A 20,823-nucleotide genomic window follows, 5' to 3' on the forward strand; every position below is an offset into this window, starting at 1 on the left:
ACCGAAGATCCAACATGCAATAAGGAATCCTCCCAAAATTTAGATCTGATCTGTGCACAGTTAGGATTTTGGCTCCGGTAAGTGCAAATATTTTGGAAATCGGGGTTTAGATCTGGTGCTAAATCATTGGTTTTTTTTTTTTTTTTTTTTTCTGGGATTTTGGATTCTTGCTGTTTGGATGCCAAGAAAATATTCAAGACTGAAATTAAGGTACTTTTTGATGAATGAAACTAATTCAAAGCTTCTTGAGATGAAGGGATGGACGAAGGAGGTGAAGAAAAGAGAGAGAAGGAATCTGATGGCTTGATGGGTGAAAAGAAAGTGAAATTGGATTGAGAGAGAGAGAGAGCGCTGCTATAATTTTAACGGAGAAAGTTAACTAAAATCTAACCATGTGCGTTTTACATGAGACTAGACAAGTGTCACCGTAGATTGTTGCCACCTAACCCTATTTGAAATCTAACCATGTGCGTTTTACATGAGACTAGACAAGTGTCACCGTAGATTGTTGCCACCTAACCCTATTTGCAGCAACTCCACACAAGTGTGCAGGAAATCCTTGTCCAGGTATATATGGCCTACAAGAGAAGTCTACTATCAATATAATTGAAGACTTCTTAATTTTTATGGCAGACAAGAGAACCACCATTAGACTCATACCCTTCGGCCGAAACAATTCATCAATAAAAAATTAAAAAATTGATTTAGCTATAATAGCCCTTTTTTTTTTTTTTTTTTTTTGAGAAAATAATAGCCCTTTTATTTAGTGTTGAAAGATATAATAGTATATAATTATATAATTATATCCTAAGATCAGTTAATCCCGGGATTAGATCCCTATATGCAACTAAGAGAGTAAATAAAAAGAATGTGACTTGATTCTATCATAATGCATAAGCATGGTGTTTATAACTCGTCTAACAAGCCATAGAAACCAATGTCACTTTACAAATACATTAATACACTTGAGCAGACTTCTCTTAAATAATGACATTGCAGGAAAAAAAAAAAAAAAAAAAAAAAAAAAACATACTGGATAAAACTTTTTAAGGAACTTTTCATAGAATAGCAAAAAAAAAAAAAAAGATCATAACTAGCCCAACCATTTTTCCATGTGCTTTCTGTATCATTAAACTTGCACTCTCTGGACATAAAGGATAAATTCAAATTTAATGATATGAGAGATGCAAAGCTTGCCGTAGGGTGCAGACAATTCTCTTATTCAATAAAATAAATAAAAATATTAGGAAAACATCTAGAGATTCTGATCACTCATCATCTTCATCAACTTCTTCCTCTAAGTAACTAAAATGCTCATCAACATATAAACGATCATCCTCAAACCAGGAATAATTGATTTCCTCAATTCACATAAATGAGTATTAAAATAAAATATGATATTTTTATAAAAATATCCAACAATCCCCCATGTATTTTTATAAAATAAATAGGTAAATATATATAAGAAAGATTTTTTGGGTTAAGTAGAACATTATGCATAATGAGAGTGCCAATGGCTTGAACTCTCATTTAGTGTTTCAGCAACATTGTTCCAAAGTTAATAGTGAGTTAAGCCTTGAACTATAACTTTTCGTGTGGAAACAAAACATGACATCACACACATAATATTCTAATACACTACTACGAGCTTCTAAGCTAGCACATTACGACCTTGTGCTTAATCCCAACATTCATGAGCTTTTAGAGAACTAGCCCTATTCTCAAAGGAAGCGGTCTCACTTCCATGCTCACTTAGGTGTGTCTATCAAGGATGTTCTTATAACCCTAACATCCCACTCATAAGAGCTATACTCCACATTAAGAGTTTTTTATAATAATAAAAACCCTATCCTATATAATGTTACAAGATACATGCACGCACACCATAGGGAGGAACATGAGTACTAGTATTCATACATATATTTAGTGCATGTTAGTCAAACTACTCTATAATTAGTTCTTCCCTTTGAACCTAGTTCTTGGGATCTCTAGTCCCTAGGTAGGGTATGCTCATAGGTAGTTTGTTCTTCTTTAGGCTTAAGCCTCATCTCCCTCAATGTAATCTGGATCTTTTCTTTAACTAGAGTTTTAATTAATGGATTCACAATATTATCATTTGTATTAATATAATCAATATTTATGGTACCATTGTTTATGTATGATCTCACAATACTGTGTTTTCTTCTAATATATCTGGATTTTCCATTATAGTATTTATTGCGCACTTTACCAATAGTGGCAATACTATCACAATGAATTAAGACAAGTGGAATAGGTTTCTCTCACATGGAAATTTCAGATACTAAATCACGAAAACAACCTGTTTCTTCACTAGTTGAAAATCATGCAATTAATTCTGCCTCTATGGTGGATTTAGCAATGATCTATTGTTTTTATAGATTTCCGACATATTGCTCCACCACCTAATTTAAATATATAGCTAGTGGTAAACAAAGAATCACCTTATAATATTTTCCAACTAGCATCACTATATCCTTCAAGAACAGTAGGATATCTTTGATATAGTAAAGACCCGTTTGGTAATGTTGTTCTAGTAACGTTGTTTGTATTTTTTGGAAATACTTACAGGTAAAAAAGAGTGTAAAAATACATATAATTTATATATTACTAAAAGCTGAAACGTAGCATTTAATGTTGCTATGCTCAGGATAAGCCACATCAACTGCCATGTCATTACCATTATTTTTCCTAAATTTGTCCTACAATTTAAAATTATTTTTCTTAAATTTAAAAATACTAATAAAAAGAAAATAATTCCCACCTCTTTGTGTTCCACGATTACAATTTTAGATGACAACCCTTAGATAAAATAAGTTTTAGCCTCATATATTATACTTATATTGTGAATTTCAGTTGCTACAAGTAGTATTGTAGTAATTTAGATATGAAACTCTAAACATAACACAAACAATTAAGGATAACAACATTCACTAATATTTGTCATTTAATTTAAATGGTATTTTGCATAATTGCTTTGCATCATTATATTTTATTTTCAGTAATTTTCCCGTGCATCACACTGGTTAATGACTAGTGTTGTTTAAACATTGAAAACTGTTGTTTAAACAACGGTAACAGACAAGCCTGTGTGCAGTTCTCATAATTAGGTTTGCTAGTAAATCTTACTAGAACTCATGCAATATCGGATCTGGTACAATCAGTGGCATATATAAGACTACCAATAATACTAACATATTGCACAATAGTACAATAAGTGACAAGTGTATACATTATAAAACTTTTGATGATGCTCATCAAAAGTCATCATCAAAAGTTTTATAATGTATACACTTGTCACTTTCTTTTGTTTTAAAACCATTAGAAGGTAAAAATTGATCAAATTTCTCAAGCCACTGTCTAGGTGCTTATTTTAATCTATATAAAGATTTTAATTATTTACATACCTTGTGTTCATTACCTAGCATGTAAAACCATCAGGTTGGTCCATGTAGATTTCTTCTTCTAAATCTCCATGTAAAAATGCCGTCTTTACATTCATTTGATGTATCAATAAATTATGAATAGCAATTATAGCAATCAATAATCTAATAGATGCAACTTTAGTAACAACCCGTAGAGATGATATAACAACATATAGAGATGCTTTAGGATATGCCAATACTTTTTCAATATTCTTCGTCATTTTCTTCATATTATTAATAAACGATATCCATCGTCTCCAATACCTTCCCACTATAAAGCAAAAACTTGACCAATTCTAGCTCAACCACTCAGCCAATGAAGTTCCTAATCTCAACCGTCTTCAAATGATTAAATAAACAAGTAGCATTCTTTTTATATGGTTGCCTGGAAACATTTGAAATTAAACTGACACAGAAAATAGAAATAGAAACCACTGGAAATTGGAAGACTCATTTTAAGATTGTTTTCAGGCACACAAACTAAATGTTTGAAATCATGATTATAAGATGTGGATTTTACCCACTTTAGAAAAACAGCAGGATCTTCCTCCATTGGTTCAAAATCAATAATGAAAGCCTCTTTCTCTCAAAAAAAAATAAATAAATAATGAAAGCCTCTAGATTTGGTGAATGCTTCAGTAAGTAGATTATCCCTTTCACATGGCTTTCATTGAATCTCACATATAACTTCAGGCACTTTAGACTACATAATTTATTGTGGAACATTCCTGTTTCATAAAACATAGTATGTAAATACTGAAAAAGACAAATACAAACAAAGTCCTTTCTTAGTGCTTCAAGCTTACCCAAACACATTACAAATATATTAATTTCAACTATATGGTAAATTTCTTTGGATGGTTGAAATGTGGCTCCTACCTTAAGAGCAATTGAACATAATTAAACAAAACACAATGAAAAAAAAAAAAGATAAAAGCAAGATATGCTTATATATCTCACAAATCAAGAACCTACAATATTATTACCATGGCCAACAAATGAGAATTCTATTGCTAATTACAAAATATGGTACTTAGACAATTCCAAGTACCCGAAATTTACCATAAATCAGCATAAACCAAAAAATCAGAATATATAACCAAACGATTCTTTATCAAAGTTTGCTAAACAAGTCAACAAAAACTGAAAACTGAATCTTTTTTTTCTTTTTCTTTTTTTTTTTTTTTTTGGGTAAGTAATAGGTTTTATTGATATCAAAATGGGACAACCTAGTACATAGGGAGTGTACAGGGGTCAACTAATCAATTACAAAATTACAAGAATCAAGAAAATCAAGGAAAGAATAGAATGATTGGTTTTGCAAAGCAACCAACCATTCTAATAAAGTTCTAAAGAAGAATAACTTGAGGTCTAGTATGGATCTTTCGTTATCTTCAAAACATATACTATTTCTCTCTTTCCAAAAACACCACATTAAACAATGGGGGACACTTAACCATGTATGACCATTTCAATGATGACCAAGCTTGCCTTGCCAGCAAGCTAGGATTGAGCATAATTATCCAGAATTTGGGTCATATTTTTATGGATGCTGTGATAAGTTCATTGTAGAAGATACATTTGTGTCTACTATATACTTAGTGGTCAGCATGGAAAATGGACCCTTTGTACCAAGGTTCCAAACTTGGCATCAGTAATAACTAAGTTTTTTTTTTTTTTTTGATAAGTAATAACTAAGTTTTATTTATCCAGAAAACATGCGTCTACTATATAAACAAAAAATAGAGGACTTCCTTCAGTTATGGACTTCCAATCCTCCTTGAGAACAACCATAGTAAAGATATTTACCCAAGAAATTAATTTTCTCGTACGCAAACTAAATGTTTGAAATCAGTTATTATAAGATATAGAGTGTTACCCTTTCAGAAACAACAGCAAGAGCTTCCACCATTGAATTTTGAGTTATCAGTGGTGAGTTGTATACTTAAGAAAGCAGTCACCACTCAGCAAGTACGTATCTACTTAAGAAAGCAGTCACATAGTCTGATAGTCTACATGCATTAGTATCACGCCATTTGGGTTGAAGTAAAAAATAAGGGGAATTGATCATTCTAACAGGCAAAGAAAATTTCAAAATCCGGGCTTTTCTTGAACCGTAGAACTGCCAATGGTGTGACCCATTTCTTATGAAAATGTGCTCTAGCCCAGAATGCTTTAGTTGTTTCTCAACCCAGGTTTGTTCGTAATCTTTTTCTGATCACAATATCTTTCTCTTCTCGCAGTATACCCAAAAAGAAAAAAAATAATGTATATAAATATATATATATATATATATTTTTTTTTCTTGACAGGTGAATTTTTACCCACTTGAGTACTCAATGCTACAAAATATATATATATATATATATATATATTGGATATTTACAGTATATCATGAATTATATAGCTGAAGTCATTGTGTCTTTTCTCCCAGCAATCACGGCACTTTTGTTAGCATTGTACCTATAATGAAAAAAATAAATATAATTCAAATTCATTGGTCAATTCTAGCATATGATATCGTAGATTCTCTGCATCCAAACTTGTCCATACTTTGCTTCCCCTATGCTCATTAGCTCTTTAGAGTTTTTAGGCAGATAGTGCAATGGAAAGGAAAAGAATTCTTTCCATTGCATTGAAACCACCCTTCCTATGGAGAAGGAAGGTACCATGTAATTGACATATGCATATTCCCTCTTATATCACGTGGATTCCATCAGAGCGTACATATTGTCAGAGGGATTATGCAAATATCCAATGTACAAAATAATCATCGCTTCATGTGGCAGACCACAAAAAAGCCAACGGTTTTCTCTCTACTATTATCTTGCTCATGCTTAAGCAAAATAAAAAACATAAAGAAACAGGGAGGAATAAAAAGAATCTCAACAAACAAACAATGAAACTTCTTAAATGGAATGGGAAGGATGCTTAAGATTAGTATGAACTATACAAAGATAGGAAATACTTTCAATAGTGCTCCTTCAATCTTAGCTAGGCAACAGAAAATCATTCAGACAAACAGGTACAACTAATACCATATACTGAAAGCAGCTCTAATTAGCACTCTAGGTGTACCTCTTTATTATATTACCAAAGAATGAAGCCCGAATCAAAATATAATATCACCATGATGATGTCCAGTAACACTCCTTGCACACCTGTTGAACCAACAATGCAGGGTGAGAAAAGGTCATAAAAAAATAAAAATAAAAAACACACTAGTCCGGTGATAGCAAGTTTTTCTTCCAACAGAACATTAATGCTTTCCTGTGAACAAAAGCTTGGAAAAAACGCTATGATGCTTGTTTCAGGGAAAATGGAATATCCTTGGGGTTTTCATTTCTACTTCAAAGAGATGTAGCAGTAGAGCTGTAGAGTAATAGCGTATTAACATTCTAAACCTCAAACTATTCTGAACAAGCATACTTAATGGAAACTAAAGATAACAAGACAATCATGAATATATGTACACAAATGAGATACTTAAGACCAAAATATATACATGTAAAAGGAGTGCATATATTTTTCGATGTCTTTAACATTTCTATCACTTGATCAAGGCGTTGTCATTTGTGAACTCCTCCACAGAAGTTGTTGGTTTATTTCCTTTCTTTCCCTTTATTTATTTTTTATTTTTGTAAGTAGCTTTATTAAGAAAAGGATAAATCTTATTTACACAGGATATACACAAAAAGGTTTATGTAAGAATGAAAACCTAAAATCCTAAGGATCTACTGGACCTGGATAACTGCCAGATCAGATCATCTTGTAAGCATCCAAGCTTCCTTTGATTGAGTTGAAACAGGAAGGCAGAGCCTTATGGTCTACCTCCTCTCATAAATTTGATTGTACTGACACTTGAAAGGAGATTGAAGAATATTTTGTTAATCACATTAAAGAGTTGTTTCAAACTTCAAATCCCCAATTCCCTAGTGATTTGGATAGTCTTATTTCTCCTTGTATTTCCCAAGTTGAAAAAGAGGAGATTGCTAGAATCCCCACTGGAGATGAGATTAGGAGTGCCGTTTTTGAGATGAATCCATTAAAAGCCCCTGGGCCAGATGGTATGCCAGGCCTATTCTTTAGGCATTACTGGGGTTTCATGGGCAGCCAATTAGTGGAAGCAGTCCAAAGGTTTTTTAGAGAAGGATGGATGCTTAAGGAGTTATATCAAACGTACATTACTCTGATCCCCAAGGTGCAGGGAGCTTTTAACTTTGCTCAATTCAGACCAATAAGCCTGTGTAATTTCAGCTACAAAGTAATCACAAAGATTTTGGTGGCTAGATTAAGACCTCTACTGCATAAGCTGATTGATCTGGCTCAAGTTGCTTTTCTCCCAAACAGAAATATTACGGAGAATGTAGTGTTGGCTCAGGAAGTTGTGCACTGTTTTAAGCACACAAATTAGAAGCAGCAGTACCTAGGAATCAAGTTAAACTTCCAAAAAGCATATGATAAAATGGAGTGGGCTTTCCTTGCAGCAGTGTTGAGTAATTTTGGATTTAGTCAGCAAATAATAAAATTGATTCATTAGTCTATATCAACTATTAAGTTTTCTCTACTGTTAAATGGGGGCATTGGAGATAGTCTCTCCATCTAGAGGTCTAAGACAAAGTGATCCGCTATCTCCATATCTGTTTATAATGGGAAGTGAAGTTCTTGCAAGGTTGATTAATAGAGAAGTCAATAACAGGAAAATCAATGGGGTTAAAGTTTCATACTCAGCTCCAGAAATTTCAAAGTTGTTTTATGCAGCTGATGTAACTCTTTTCAGCAAGACAAAAATAGGGGAGATTAATGCCTTAATGAATTGTATTAATACTTATTGTGCGTCTTCAGGACAAAGCATCAATTTGGAGAAGTCAAGAGTTTTTGCTTCAAAAGGGGTGCACCAAAAATTCCTCCGTCAGGTTAAGCACCTTTGGGGGTTGAGGAAGCTCCCTCAGGGAGCTAAATATCTTGGAGTACCTTTGTTTTTGTCAAGTAACAGGAAAAAAGATTTTTTCTACTTAAGGGAAAAAGGAGAGTCTAGTATTGGGTGTTGGAAAAAAAGGGCCTATCTTAGTTAGGAAGGGCAATTCTTATTTCCTCAGTAGCTCAAGCAACCCAACATACTCTATAATGGTCTTCCAAATCCACAAAGGGATTTGTGACGAGATGGAGGCCCTGATAAGAAAATTCTGGAGGAATCTGAAGACTGAATCAAAGAACTTCTTTGCACCAAAAGCTTGGGCATCATTATGTTGCTCTAAGAAAGACGGGGGGCTGGGATTTAGATCTCTCTTAGAGTTTAATCTAGCCCTGCTTGCAAAGTTTGTTTGGTGGATTTTGACAAATAAGGATTGTTTGTGTGTCCAAGTTTTAAGGGCAATATAAAGTTGGGAAAAATTGGCTTTCGAAAAATTCATCAAAAGGCGGCTCTTGGACTTGGAAAAGCACTGAAGCAGCAAAAATGTTATTGCTGGGAAGTGCTTGTAAGGTAGTGCTGAATGTGAAAATACTTTAGTTTGGGAGGATCTGTGGATTCCAGACCTTCAAGAGTATAAACCAAGACCGACATCTCAAGAGAGCACTCAGGTATGTATGTTGCTTTCACATCTAACGAATCAATCTAAATCAGATTGGGAGGTTGATTTATTGAAAAATCTGTTTTATGGAGACTCTGTCAAGGCTTTTCTAATATTCTAAATATTCCCATCAGACCATGCAATCAAGAAGACAAGTGACTGCGGACCAAAAATGTGAATGGCTCTTTCTCGGTAAGATCTGCGTATTGGGAAAGTATTAATCTAGAGGCATCAAGTAGGCCACCTCCAGTGTTTGGAAGGATATGGAAATCAAAGATTCTTGAAAGACTTAAAATGATGCTTTGGAGAGTAGCTTTGGACATTCTTCCCACAAAAGAAAAACTGAGCAGGTTTGCAACAGAACCAGATTTATCTTCTTTGTGTGGTCACCCTCCTGAATCCTCACTACATATTTTTGTTGAATGTCACATATCTAGAGCCCTATGGTTTGGTAGCCCTTGGGGTTTTAGAATTGATAGAAATCAGGTAAATTCAACGACGCAAATTGTGGAAATTTTTCTTGACCCTCCTGAGGAATGGGTTTCAGATGACCAAGAGAGAGTGAGATTTTTATTATATGGTGCCTTGGTTGTAGATTTTGTATGGAGATGCAGAAACAAATCCCTCCGTGAGGATAGAGTCTTAGATTACTATAACCTTTGTACAGGTCTGAAGAAAATATATCTTGAGCATTGGCATGGCAGGTGATTCAGTGGTCTGGCAGGTATAGTCACCCTAGAGGCACTGTATCACGGTCCTCTCCAATTCAAGAATGGTTTAAAGTAAATGTTGATGCAGCAGTGGGAATAATTGTTCTTTCATCGCTGCTGTGGCAGGAGATTGTAGAGGGAGGTTGGTTTTTGCCCAACCAAAAAAGGTTAAAGCCACTCTCCCTCTCCGAGCAGAAGCTGAAGCTTTTAATTGGGCAACTCATCTGGTAGGAAGTTATAATTTTCCAAGAGCTGTGATTGAAGGGGACTCAAAAAATTGTGTGAATGCTTTGAAGAATCCAGAAAAGTTAAGTTGCTGGAGACTTGAAGCTATTATGGCTGATACTGCTTTTAAGGCATCGCAAGCTCCAACCATTTTGTTTAAATGGGTACCAAGGGAAGCAAATAAAGCAGCCCATGCTCTTGCCAAGTAGTCCTTAAAGTCTTCTAGTGCAGGGTGTCTTGATGTTTGTTTGTCCCTGATGTTGTTGTAAATATTATCAGGGAGGAACAGCTCCTCGATTGAGGGATTGCTTCCTTTTCGGTTTTGCTTGTCCTGCAGTTTGTGGTTTTAACAAAATTTTATTTCTATCAGAAAAGGAAAAAGAAAAAAGAGAGAGCTAAAGGTTGAACGGTGGAATCTGTTGTGGTCTAGACTAGCTATCCCAGGGCACTCCTTTGTTGGTCGGATGGCTATCCTGAACAAGCTCCCAACAAAAGACAGAATGCTTCAATGGGGGCTTGCTGTGGGCAGCATGTGTGTTTTTTGCAGGTATAGTATTGAAGATAGAGACCACCTCTTTTTTCAATGCTCAATCACCAAGAGAATTTGGGATAACATCATGGGCCTTTGCTTAGTGTCAGATGCAAGACTTACGGGAAGGAATTAGTAAACTGGGGTACTACTCAACTAAAAGGAAGGGTATTTAGAACCCTGCAATGTAAGTTAGCTTGGTGGGCTACTGTCTACCAGTTGTGTGAACAAAGAAATGTTTTTAACATGCAGGGAAGATCTATAGAAGAACAGCTCATTGGAATTATTAAAAAGAACGTTAAAGGAAGAATGAGAGTAATAAGTTCAACTGCAATTCAGTGTTCAATCAGAGTGCCTTTCCACAGATGGGAGATCAATTATGCCCTGCCCCCCATTCCCTGCCTTGAAGTTGATTTCGGTTGAGTTAGAATTAACTGATACTAAGTCTGTATATTAGTTGCGGTCTTGTTTGCCTAATATGGCTTATGTTAGGTGAGTATAGCCCACTGTGGTTTTGTGCTTAGATAAACATTGTTCTGTTGCTGTGTCGCAGCTTTGGCTATGCAGTATAGGTTATCTGCTGAATCAATAATATGCTGCTTTTGTATCATTTGTTATTGAGGTGTACAATCAAAGTCTTACTGATTCATCAAAACAAAACAAAACCAAGAAGATCTACAACTTTGAAAAGGAAGTAGTGATGTGATACTGCCAACAGAAAATATCCACCCATAAAAGGATCCTAGAAATAAAGAATTGGCAAAGCATAGAAATCTCAACACAGTTGGGTGTACAATTATTACACTCCAAACAGTTTATTTGATAGGAGAGTTGCATTCCACTTTGTTTACTTCACTCTTAATGCTTGAAAAATAAAATTAATTCTATAGAATTATTTTCCTTGGTATAACTGCTTCTTGATAAAACCAGGTTTTTCAACTCCCTTGCATTAGTCACCAACTCCCTCCCTTCCAAGGATTTCATATTATAACCCCCATGACCCTTAACAAATTGAATATCACCTGAGTGGTACATGCTAGGAAGCAATTAAATCTATAGCCCTGTGGCAGATACTTCAGAAAGAACCCTACCAACTGACTACAGATTTTATCTCCCATATGAATTAATAGGTAAGTACCATGGTCAAAAAAGGAAAACTAAAAGAAGTTGAAGGCACTAACTATATATAAGCCACTAGTACTAGATAGCGTCCATCAAAATAATCAAAAACGCCTTCAAAGCCAAATAATGTTTTATGATCAACATAAAATATAAGTTCCCAAGAAGATTATACGGAAATTTCATGTCCAAATTGTCATACACAAAAATGATTTTTTTAAGCCAATCAATAGAAAGAATATGATTAGTGAAAATGAATAGAAACAACTTGTGCCAATCATAACGCACGTTTGATTAATTGAGAACTCAATTTTACTTATCAAGTTATCAGGGCCCATGAGGATGAGGGAGGATTCCTCACCTGAAAACCCAGAGCCCAATTAAGAAATAGGAAGTAACAAAAGTAAATTCAAGTGTCACCCTATCTAGACAGTTTAACATTGTTGCACACAATGAAGTCATTCCTATTTCCTATATCTTGAACATAATCTTCCCAAGACCAAAGCCAACAAATAACAAGCAATTACTTTATTTTCTTAGTTTTACTTAATTCAACTTCATGTCATCATTTATATTATGAATGATTGAGTCTATAGTGTTTAAACCAATTCTTTAAATAAAAAATATAATAAAATTCCACCAATTTGATTTCTGCCTAATATCCTTTACCTTACATATAAATGAATACCATCTAATATCATAATTTTTTTATGGATCCACATCAAACGAGCTAATGTCAACAAAATGGCTCTTAAATAAAATATAACACAATAATGTATTGATAACACTCAAAACCAACGTTTAGGACCACAATTTTATAAAAAAAGGCAGCACAATTGAACCATACCTCATTGATTCACTTCCTCTTGGTCTTCACCATCGTCCTCGTTTGTTTCCCAAAACTCAGTGTAGAGAGCAACTTGTAACGATCCCTTAAGCCCATCAAATGGAAAAATCTTGCCTGTGTTTGTAGAAGGATCATACAAGACCAGGTGCCCTTCTTTGCTCTCCATAAACATCTTTCCATACCCCCAAAATCCCAATGGCCTTTCCAAATCCAAAGAGGGTCCAATTCTAATAAGCTTAGTCCACGACTCCCTAACACCAAATTCAAACAAAACCCATATATCAAAACACAACATCTCCACCTCCTTCCCAAAAGGATAAACCAGCATAGCAATAGACCCGTTCAACGCGGTGAGAGTCGTCTTCCAACTGGAGTAATCCCCAATAACACAAGCGTCCGGAAATGAAGTAGACTTGAATACCTCCCTAGCAAAGTCGAAGCGAACAATCTTCTCATCCTCATTATTATCTAATGGAAGCGGGGTCGCGCACCAGAAAAAGTTTCCATCCAAGTACATTGTGACCCTCGACTGTGTATGAATCCCATAAGGCACGCGAGCAACCTGAGGATCCAGCTGCCTCCACGAACCACTGCTGACGCTATACACTTCCGCTTCTTGACTTATATGAAGCAAATTGGTCGCGGACCTGAAATGAACATTGAGAAGCCTCACGACCTTGAAGTCATTGGATGTGGAATCGAATCCGAACCCAACACTGTGGAAATCGACATTGACCATTTCGCGAGGGGTTATAGGAGGGAGAGGCTCGAGCACTGATGACGTGGTGGGGTCCCAGAGGTAGATGGTGCTTGCGAAACAGAGACAGAGGAGACCATCGGAGGAGGAACCGACGATGTCGAGGTTGAGACCATGGTTTGGTTGTGGGAGGTTAAGGATGACTTCGGATGTGTATTCTGGATCGAGGTTGTCGTAGGATAGGAACGAGAATGTGTGCTTCGAGGTTTCGTTTTTGTCTGTGGCTTTGACGAGGAAGAAGAGAGGGTTATTGGGGTCTTCGTATTTAGAGATGAGAGTGGAGTTGTTGATGAGGTTTCGAGTGATCAAATCTGGGGTTCCGATGAGAGAGAGCCAGGTTTTGGAGACGCACTTGAATCGGATTAGGGATTTTGGAGGTAGGCGTGAGAGTATGTTTATCACCACTTCCTCAGGGAGATAGGCAGTCATTGTTTTGTGACTCTGTTATTGCTCGTAAGCTGTTTGTGGAATGGCAAAGGATAAATAAGTTTGCAGATGGAGAGCAAATCAAGTGATTCTGAGCTTATCTGACCGGCTTAAATTTCCAAAAATAAAAAAGATTAATAAGGAAAGCTGTAAGTTTGAAACAGCTTATTTAGGGTCCGTTTGCGATTTGTTTATTTTATTAAAATTGAAATTTTTTTATTGGAAGTATTTTAATTTGTAGATAAAGGTAAAAATTAGCTGGAATAGTACAGTAAGACCCATGAATAGTACCAAAAAAGTGCAGTGAGGTTTATATATAGTAACAAAAATAAGCTGAATAGTAAAATAAGTTGACTCTTTAATTTTTGCCAAGCACACACTATGTAAAAGGTAAAAGGACCTATGAATAGTATCAAAAACTTTTTAAAAGTGAAAACTTTTTACTGAAAGTATTGTAAATAAAGCAAAAAGGTAAATGAAATAGTACAGTAAGACTCATGAATAGTATCAAAAAATGCAGTAGAACCATGAATATTAGCAAAAATAAGCTAAATAGAAGAAGAAAAAATTGGCATTTTAAGCCAATGCCAAATGCACACTTTGTTTATTTACTTTTACTATAATTGTCTAATTGGTCTTTATTAAGAGCCACTATCGATTGATCCGAGTTAGGCTTGTGCCTAACTAGTAATGGAATATCATCAGATCTAGTGAGATCTTACTGAATTTTGCTTGGGTCGTTGATTGGATCGAGTTGCTCAAGTTTTGGAGGAGAGAACATACACTCAACCCTATAAAATCAGGTTTTGAAAGTGGAGACCTGCAGCTGACTGCAACAACTATTGGATCATATCAAGTATGGTTCAAGTTCAATTAGATCCTTCAGGTGGGTTGGGTTAGCCAATCTCTTGGACACTCCCTCACTTGCTAAAATGAGCCAATTTTTACCTCATCCAAATTTATAAGCAAATGACATTATTTAAACATTTTTTAAGAAAATGATTTTCTATTTTTTTTTTTTAAAAGACTCATTTTATAGATCTTGTTGTGTAATGAGTACTATTTAGGATGATTATTGTGGCGGGCCAAAATTGAACAAGTAAGATTTCAACCTCGCTCAATTAATTTATAGAGATGGGATCCCAATCAACCTTGTTTCCCCTTTTTAACAACTCTATGAAGTGATATTGGAATGTATGTTTAACATATATAAATCAGGCAAAGTAAAACAACTTATGTCTGGGATTAATACAACAATGCTCCTCGGTTTAGGCCAAGGTGTAGGTTAACACTTGTTCTTGAACTACAATGTTTTCACTCTCTCTCTTATTTGCTTTTTTTCTTGATCCCCTTTCTTGTAGGGATCCCATTCCTTTATATAGTCATCCAGATTGCATCCTTGCCTTCCACTTGGATGACCAAGGTTTTTTCTTCAGATACTTGTCCCATCAAGGCCTCACTAGAAGGTTTCTCTATTAGGTTGTGAACTGTAATGACACTATTCAGGGGTCATTCCACCATTAATGTGGCCAGCTAAGTGAGTGTAGAGTATTGAATGCGGAGGCGATGGATACTTTATCACTACCCTTCCTTCACCTACTCAATGATAAACCTTCCTTCCTTTCCTCAATCACGTGTCAAGTGGTCTTCATGGCTAGACCTCGGCCCTTCTAGGAATGTACCCATATCCTCGAGTTCCTCGGGCATGTCAATCTTCTTGGGTTTTGTGATTCCGTTATCATGTTTGACCTCTTCCCATTTATTCTTGTCCTCAGTTTGCATGCTCTTGTCCTTGGTTTCCCGTCCTCCCACAGTTATATATATAAACATATTAATAAAAACCTATTTAAATGACTTCATTTAGATTTGGGCAAATAGACCAAATTGACTTATTTTGATAAAATGAGACACTCAATTATTAAAAACTAAATTTTAAGGACAAATTTAATCAATAGACTAGATTGAATTTTAATCAATAACATATGTGAATTTTATTTCTTCATATTTAATTATTTGAAGAGAACTTAAAAAAGAAAGAATCTTGATTGATCTAAGGAGGCAAAAGAAAACAATAAATAATAAATTTATTGATGTATCGAAATTCTCTCTTTTAGAACAGATTATATTTAATAAGAATATTTTGTAAAAAAATAACTTTATCAAAAAAATAATTTTATTTTTCTAACTTTTCACATAACCAAAAATAATATTTTTTATTTATTACCTTTTCTTAATTAGTTTTTTATTATTTTAATTAGAAATTAAAATAATTTTTTGTTTTTCATTTTTACTTACTTTATTCAACTTTTATTTTAGAACATAGATGAAAATATGCTATTTGTTGGGGGGGGGGGGGGTCCGAGGACAACCACCCCTACTGGTCCATGCTTGAGGAACCTATGAGCCAAGCAGGCAGATCTCGAAAAGAAAAACCTAGTACAACTTGAAAGAAGGGTTCGAATGAGGGTCTTTAAACAATTCTAGGAAGGCAACCGCCTCGAATGTGACCGTCCATAAATTAGCAAGAGGAGCCCCACCGTTGGCTTGGAGGCATGAGCCGAGGGATGCAACCGTGGCCAATATGGAAGAAGAGAGAGTGAGAAAACTTGTTAGGAAAGCAACCATTACCTCCGCATTGAATGCATTGCACCAACCATGTTAGCTACATTAATGGTTGAATGACACCTTAATAGTGCCATAACAACTTGTAGCTCACTTAGCACTTTCTCCAAAGGTAGGATGAGACAAGTATCTGAGGCTAATCAACCACTCTCTAGGTGAAGGGTCAAGATTAAAGGGTAGCTACTATAAGAGGGGGAGAGATTTTAGTGAACAAGGATCAGAATTTAAAGAATTGAAAGAGAAATAACTGGAACTTGTAACCTTGAAGTGTAACAAGCTCCTTCGATTGAATGAGGAGAAATTAATACAATCTTTTTACTTCCATCTTTCTTGTTAGTTTTATTTTCTTTCTATCTAAATCTTTTTCTCTGACTTAAACACTTTGGATTAGGAGCCTATATGTTGGTCTGCTATATCCATCTCTTCAAATTAATTGTAGTGGGCTTGTCCCCAAAGCCCAATTTTTTCCATTTGGGCATTTGCTTTTGTTTTTACCCCACACACTATTAATTCTAAAGTAATTTTATTGAGGTTCTATTTTGAAAAGGCAAAAATCACATTTTCGTCCCTACATTTTCAGGCGATTCCCACTTTGGTCCCTAGATTTTATTTTTACCGCTTTTAGTCCCTATCTTGAAAAACGCTTCCCGTTTTAGTTACTGCCATTACATTAGAGATGGAAAATACACACGTGGCAAACGGCAGAATTAAAACATATTTAAAATATTTTATTTTATGTTATTTTAAAATAAAATAAAATTTTAATTATCATTTAATTATTTAAATAATAATTGTTCTTCATGTTCTTCCCCCAAGAACATGGTTGCCTAGAAAAAGAAATTCAAGATTTTATTCTCTTTTCTTGCATTTTCTTAACATCCAAACAAGCAAAAACATATACAAAACCATGATCAAACTCAGATACTTTAACACAATCAACTAACAAAACCCAAAACACTTAATCAAAAAAAAATAATAATAATAATAATAAAACAAACAAAACCTAAAACACGGTTAGATCAAAAACAAAATACCAAAACTCAAAGCCAATCCTCAGCAATAAAATACACCAAAACACAATCATGAGCTAGTCAGATCAAACCACAGTGACCATCTGGGTTTAGAGAGAGAAAAGATCAGATCTCGGTCAAGGTGGGTTTCGGTCGTGGATCTTCAACCATGGGGTTTCGGCTATGGGTCTTCAACCATGGATTTAGAGAAGATGAACATAAAATTTAAAACCCAGAAAATTTGAATTCAAACCCAGATTGGCCGAAACATAAAACTCAAAACCATATTTCAAACCCCCACACCACCAAAGCATCAAACACAAAAATCAAATCCATATTTTCGGCCCCCAAATACTAAATCCAACCCCAGATTTTCGGCCCCCAAACACAAAACTCAAAACCCAAATTTTCTTATTTTCAGAGAAACCAAACACAAACCTCAAATCCAAACCTTATAGCCAAAACCAAACCACTTGCAACCTCATATTTGAAGCTATCAAATCCAAACGGAATCAACCTCAAATTCGCTGCTTTCTTCTTTCTCGTGTTTGCCTGGGGTGTGGATTTGAGAGGACAAGGGATAGAGGAAAAGAGAGACAGAGAGGATGGGATTGTGTGGGTTTTAATGAAAAGGAGAGGATAAAGGGCTGGAAAGGAAAATGTTGTTCTTGTATTTAAATCTGGGTTTTTTTTTTTTTTTTTTTGGAGAAATATTTGGGTTGGTATTTTTGTTGTTCTTGAGATATAGTTAGATCTTGATTCATGTGGTTTTTAATTATGTTTTTAATTTTTTTTATCTAGTTAAAATTGATAAATTAGTTTTTAAAATTTAGATGCTGATGTGGCATTTTTTAATGCCAAATAACATTTTTTATTATTATTTTAATGGTTGCGTCAGGTTTTAGTGTGCCAATAGTACACTTTGTTTGCCACGTAGACTATTTTCCATCGGTGAGATGATGGTAAGGACTAAAATGAAACGGTTTTTGATTTTGGGGACTAAAAGCGGTAAAAATAAAATCTAGGGACCAAAGTAAGAATCGCCTGAAAATGTAAGGACGAAAATATGATTTCTGCCTTTCGAAAATTAGTTTTAGTTGCAAAATATTGTAGTCATACCAAATGCATGTATTCATCTTTAGCCTTACACAACTTGAGTATCACATGAATTTGTTGAATTTTGCCATGTATGAAGAATTGTAAAGACAAAGCTACGGAAGAACTAATTTGGATGTACAATTTTTTGAGAACTAAAATGTAACTTTTCAAATTTCGGGAACTAATATAACACATTACCTAACATTTAAACCTTACATTTTTCACCTAGAGTATAAAACAACACATAGTATTTTGCTCACACAATTTTCACGTTCTAAATTGTATGTATAGAATTTGGTAATTTATTTTTTAGATAAGTAATGAAAAGTGATTTGTTTAGGTTACTTGATTAATGCATCTTTGCAATAAAGATGTAGTTTTTCACTGTTTAAATTTGACTTGTATATAATAATAAAATATGAAAGAATGATTTTCATTGGTTCAAAATGAGTTCAAAGTGAGCATGAAAGTTTTTTCGAACTAAAAAATAATTGTTAGTACATTTTAAATTAAATATGTTGAAACTCAAAATAATTGAAGATGAATAAAGAGATGAGTTATAATTTGTTAAAGAAAGAGTTACTTGTATGTAAGTTAGATTAAATAAATTAAGAGAAGTTTTCTAAATTAATAAATAACATGTAGGTTATGTGAAGGGTTGGAAGACTATATATGTGGCTATGCTATGGACTAATTTCATATCAATAGTGAATGGAGAGAAATAGTTAAAAGCAAAGTGTATTGTGTGAGAGAGTGAATTCAATAATATTCCTAAATACTTGAGAGATTTCAGACCAAAGAAAGGTGTTCTTCTGGTGGAGTTTTGGGCTTGAACACTTTGTGCAGAAGCTGTTCTAACCATACAACATTTGTTGGGCTGTTGTATCCTAAGGGAGACAAGTCAAAGAAAGTCTGCACCGGTTACAAAGATTAGCCAACCAAGGGCTTGAATCTCCTTAAAGAGAGCAATTGCTGCGCCTCAGTCTAAATAGTGTTGTGTTCATCTCTTCAAATTAATAATATTCAGCGTATTATTCAATTTCTCTTTGTATTGTTTCCATTATTATTGTGTTTGCACCAACAATAATTAATTTAGATTGCAATCGAAGAAGATTAATGAAAACCAATTAAAATTTTAATTCTCATTGGTTCAGTTGAAAGACTTTTGTGATCGTGTATGTATTGGAAGATCATAAAAGATAAATGTAAAATTTCTAAATATAAAAATTAATTACTTATTTTTAAAATAAAATGTAAATTGATAATTTAGAAAACTAAAGTCAACATCAAACTCTTGATCTATGGTACAGGAATTCATATCAAATTATTGACACGGGTTCTTTACTTCTTCAATAAATTATTGCTAGTACCTCCTATCTTCAAAATCACATAATTCCATCAATTCTATCACCGGAACCATCATTAACTTCAAACCATAACGGTTTTCTCTCCATAAAAGTGGTAAATGATGTAGCAACATTTGGAGATGCTCTACCAAATTCTTGCAACCTTACAAACCTTTTATTCTCTGGGTTCTGACAAGCAATAGTCATTTTTTCCAATACCTTTCCGTTCTCAAGCAAATACTTAAACCAATTGTTAAGAAGCTATTATCCTACAAACAAAACTATTGATCTCCACTTTCTTGAGATGGTGAGTTAAACATGAGACATTATGTTCCAGCGTCTCCTGCAAAGATTCACACTCTTGATTGGTGTATCTTAGATATCGATTTCTCGTTCTCTACATGTGAGTCAAAATGATAAAAGTTAGTTTATTTTAGTTTATTTCACAATGATGAATATAAAGTACTTGAATCAATTACAAGAAAATCAATTACACACACACACAAACATATATATATATATATATATATATAACAGTATTTTAAAGTAAAAAAAAATCTGATAATAATATCATTATTGATAATTCAACTAAATTTAAATAATTAGAAAATAATCAAAAGATCAAGCCAAATGGCAATTACAAATAAGAAGCAAGGAACAGTGAGCATTTATACCTCAAGAATTTTTCTTTATTAATAAACTGCAATGATGCTAGTTTTTTTTTTTTTTTTTTTGGTTTTTTTATAATGTAGGGAACCTTTCTAAAGAATAAAAATTTGGAATCTCTCTCTCTCTCTCTCTCTCTCTCTCTCATATTTTATAAAAAAATCTTTAAATAATGAGTTTGTGATGTACTTTTGCAGTAAAACCTTATTTTCTCTTCAGTGTGTGTGTGTTAGAATATTGTAAAAATCTTTAAATAATTAAAAATTTGAATATTGTATTCTTTTTATTTTCCTTTTAATAGAAATAAAAATGCAAAATATTTTTAAAAAATATAAGTCAAATAATAAATAACTTCATACAATGTTTATTTAAAAAGAACCTTTGACATATTTAATATATATTTTTCTAAATAGTGAATTTTTATAAAACTCATTCCTTATCAGACTCAGAGG

General features: G+C 34.0%; 1 protein-coding gene across 3 annotated transcripts; it reads right to left on the minus strand.

Annotated features, from left to right (window-relative positions):
* Positions 1-4,063: 4,063 nt before the first annotated feature.
* Positions 4,064-13,681, minus strand: LOC115986304 (F-box/kelch-repeat protein At3g23880-like). Of its 3 annotated transcripts, XR_004090632.1 has the most exons (4): positions 12,447-13,681; positions 6,522-6,604; positions 5,323-5,906; positions 4,064-4,171 (listed from the first exon to the last, which is right to left on the minus strand). XR_004090632.1 is itself a non-coding variant. In XM_031109166.1 (2 exons), the coding sequence occupies exon 1, from the start codon at positions 13,630-13,632 to the stop codon at positions 12,448-12,450; it is 1,185 nt and encodes a 394-aa protein (XP_030965026.1). In that variant the 5' UTR covers positions 13,633-13,681; the 3' UTR covers positions 6,329-6,604; position 12,447. The 3 variants fall into 3 exon arrangements, 1 of the variants encoding a protein (XP_030965026.1); XR_004090631.1 differs by lacking the exon at positions 4,064-4,171 and having other exon boundaries at positions 5,152-5,906; XM_031109166.1 differs by lacking the exons at positions 4,064-4,171; positions 5,323-5,906 and having other exon boundaries at positions 6,329-6,604.
* Positions 13,682-20,823: the final 7,142 nt, after the last annotated feature.

This window comes from Quercus lobata, chromosome 4 (genome assembly GCF_001633185.2).
Source record: "Quercus lobata isolate SW786 chromosome 4, ValleyOak3.0 Primary Assembly, whole genome shotgun sequence".
In the NCBI taxonomy this organism is placed as follows: Eukaryota; Viridiplantae; Streptophyta; class Magnoliopsida; order Fagales; family Fagaceae; genus Quercus; species Quercus lobata.